At 26.1% G+C, this 2,068-nt stretch overlaps 1 protein-coding gene across 1 annotated transcript in view; it reads right to left on the bottom strand.

Moving 5' to 3' along the window:
- Window positions 1-67: 67 nt before the first annotated feature.
- Window positions 68-2,068, bottom strand: part of LOC105620155 — a 5,395-nt gene continuing 3,394 nt past the window's right edge. The window contains exons 4-5 of the mRNA XM_012201661.1: window positions 711-953; window positions 68-219 (exon numbers count right to left, since the gene is read on the bottom strand). Coding sequence (XP_012057051.1) covers window positions 68-219; window positions 711-953 — 395 coding nt within the window. The remainder of the gene's footprint in view (window positions 220-710; window positions 954-2,068) is intronic.

The raw sequence follows: 2,068 nt of genomic DNA, 5'->3' as shown, positions 1-2,068 counted from the left end.
TCTCTAGATCAGATTTTAATTTTGCCAGTTATGTTTCGTGATTATATTCTTCGCAAACAAGACGTTATCATGATTTTGAAGTCGATTGTTCGTGTAAAGATGGGCAGTTCATGTGTCGAATATTTCGCGGTCCGACCATACCCTCTTGCAGTCTCGCGCACTCGAGCATCCATGCCGTTACGTTTGCAACTCGCTCGGCTGACAAACGTGGTCCTATACCTATATTTCAATTTTAGATTCTAATGGACAAGTAACAAATTAGTGGACGATTAGTAACTGTTTGAGTGCCACACAGTATAATCACATTGCTCATTTTTTTCATATTTTTATCAAAAAAGTTTTATTGCATGACAAGTTTATTGATAATAATAATAAATGTTCATTATCAGCTTCTAAAAATCTGTGGGCGGTATTCATAGTCGATTTTTATATTTAAGACCATTTTAACAATCTTAAGATGTCACAAATTAGAGGGCCGTATTATGTCATTACTTAAGACGACCTTGTAATAAAAATGGACTATGAACATTAGCCAAAGTTTTTTTTAATTTATTAAAAATGTAAAATAGAAGTATAATAAAAATTTTATATTTATAGTATCTAACATTTTTTTACGTATAACAAGAGATGTAAATGTATCATATTTTTCGTACAGATTTTTATAATCACTCAAATAGTTATTTGTAAGATATAAGAGGATATTTAGTTACCTGGCACATTCGGAAAGCAAGTAATTTTCGCATCCTTCTCTACTTCAGAAGATAAGCTTCTATCACTATTGGCGTCTTTTACTCCACAGAATTTCTTATTGATCATATCATTGTTATCAGTGCTATTTTTATCAATCGAACTGTCATCTTTTTGATTAGTCAAAGATTTATCTCCCTTTTCTTCATAATTAGTAATTTCTCTTTCGAATGAACTGTTCTCTATCAGTTCTGTTGACAAATCAGCTGCAAAATATGAAATTTAAATAAATAAGTTCAACATGAGCTGCGTAAAGCTTCGTTCAGACTAAGGCCGGTATTCATTCGATTCTTATTTTAAGGCCATTTTAAGTAATGTTATCTTAAGTTAATGCTAATACGGCTCTCTGATTAATTCATGACATCTTAAGATTGTACTTAAGACAGTCTTAAATACAGGAATCGACTATAAATATCTAAGAAACATTGTCACTAATATCATAAATAATAAAAATGAATTACGGATGACAAAATTTCAATGACTATTAATTATATATATAATTTATATATATAATTTCCATTTTTATTTCTTGATATGTATTCGATAATGTATTTGACAAATTATTGACAATAATTATTGACAATATTGATTACTTTTGTTATCACATTTTTAAAATGTTAATGTAAATTTTATATTAAAATAACAATAACGATTTATTAATTTTTTCTGCTTATATAATATTAGGTAAAAGATCTTAAAAAAAAAGAAAAAAATTTCAGATTCAATCCAGTTTAACAATGATATGTTTTACTAAATAAATTGAACTGTGATAATAGAGATTATGTGAAAAATAGAGGAACAATGATATTTATAACTAACAATGATATTTATAACTAATATATGCGAGATTTTATAGTATAGATATATCTTTGTGAAGTTTTCTATAAATTATACGGTAGCATATTTTATTCCATGAAAAAGATAGTAATTTCATAAAAGAACTAAACAAAATAACATTTAAACAACTAAATATGTAGCTCTATGTCACAAATCATGTAAATAAAAGTTATACGTGCGTTCGTATATTGACACCAATCGTCGATGTTTCATTAATTTCTAATTTTTAATATCTCAATATCAAAAATATTTCGTATAAGCAATAATGTTATCGATATCACTTTATATTTTAGAATTGTTCTTAATACTTGTCGTGATGACATTGTGTGAGATAATATTGTATATCCGATGAAATGTTATTAATAAATATTCTACACAACAAGATTCAATTTTAAATTTACGTAAAATAAATTATTATTTCTTAGTTAATTATATATATTGTGTATATTGTTTATTTAATTTTAAGTTATTAAATTAAAATTTT

The sequence above is a fragment of the Atta cephalotes genome, assembly GCF_000143395.1.
Source record: "Atta cephalotes unplaced genomic scaffold scaffold00024, whole genome shotgun sequence".
Taxonomy (NCBI): domain Eukaryota; kingdom Metazoa; phylum Arthropoda; class Insecta; order Hymenoptera; family Formicidae; genus Atta; species Atta cephalotes.
Note: the sequence above shows the minus strand (reverse complement) of the source record. Positions and strands in the feature narration are given on the sequence as shown.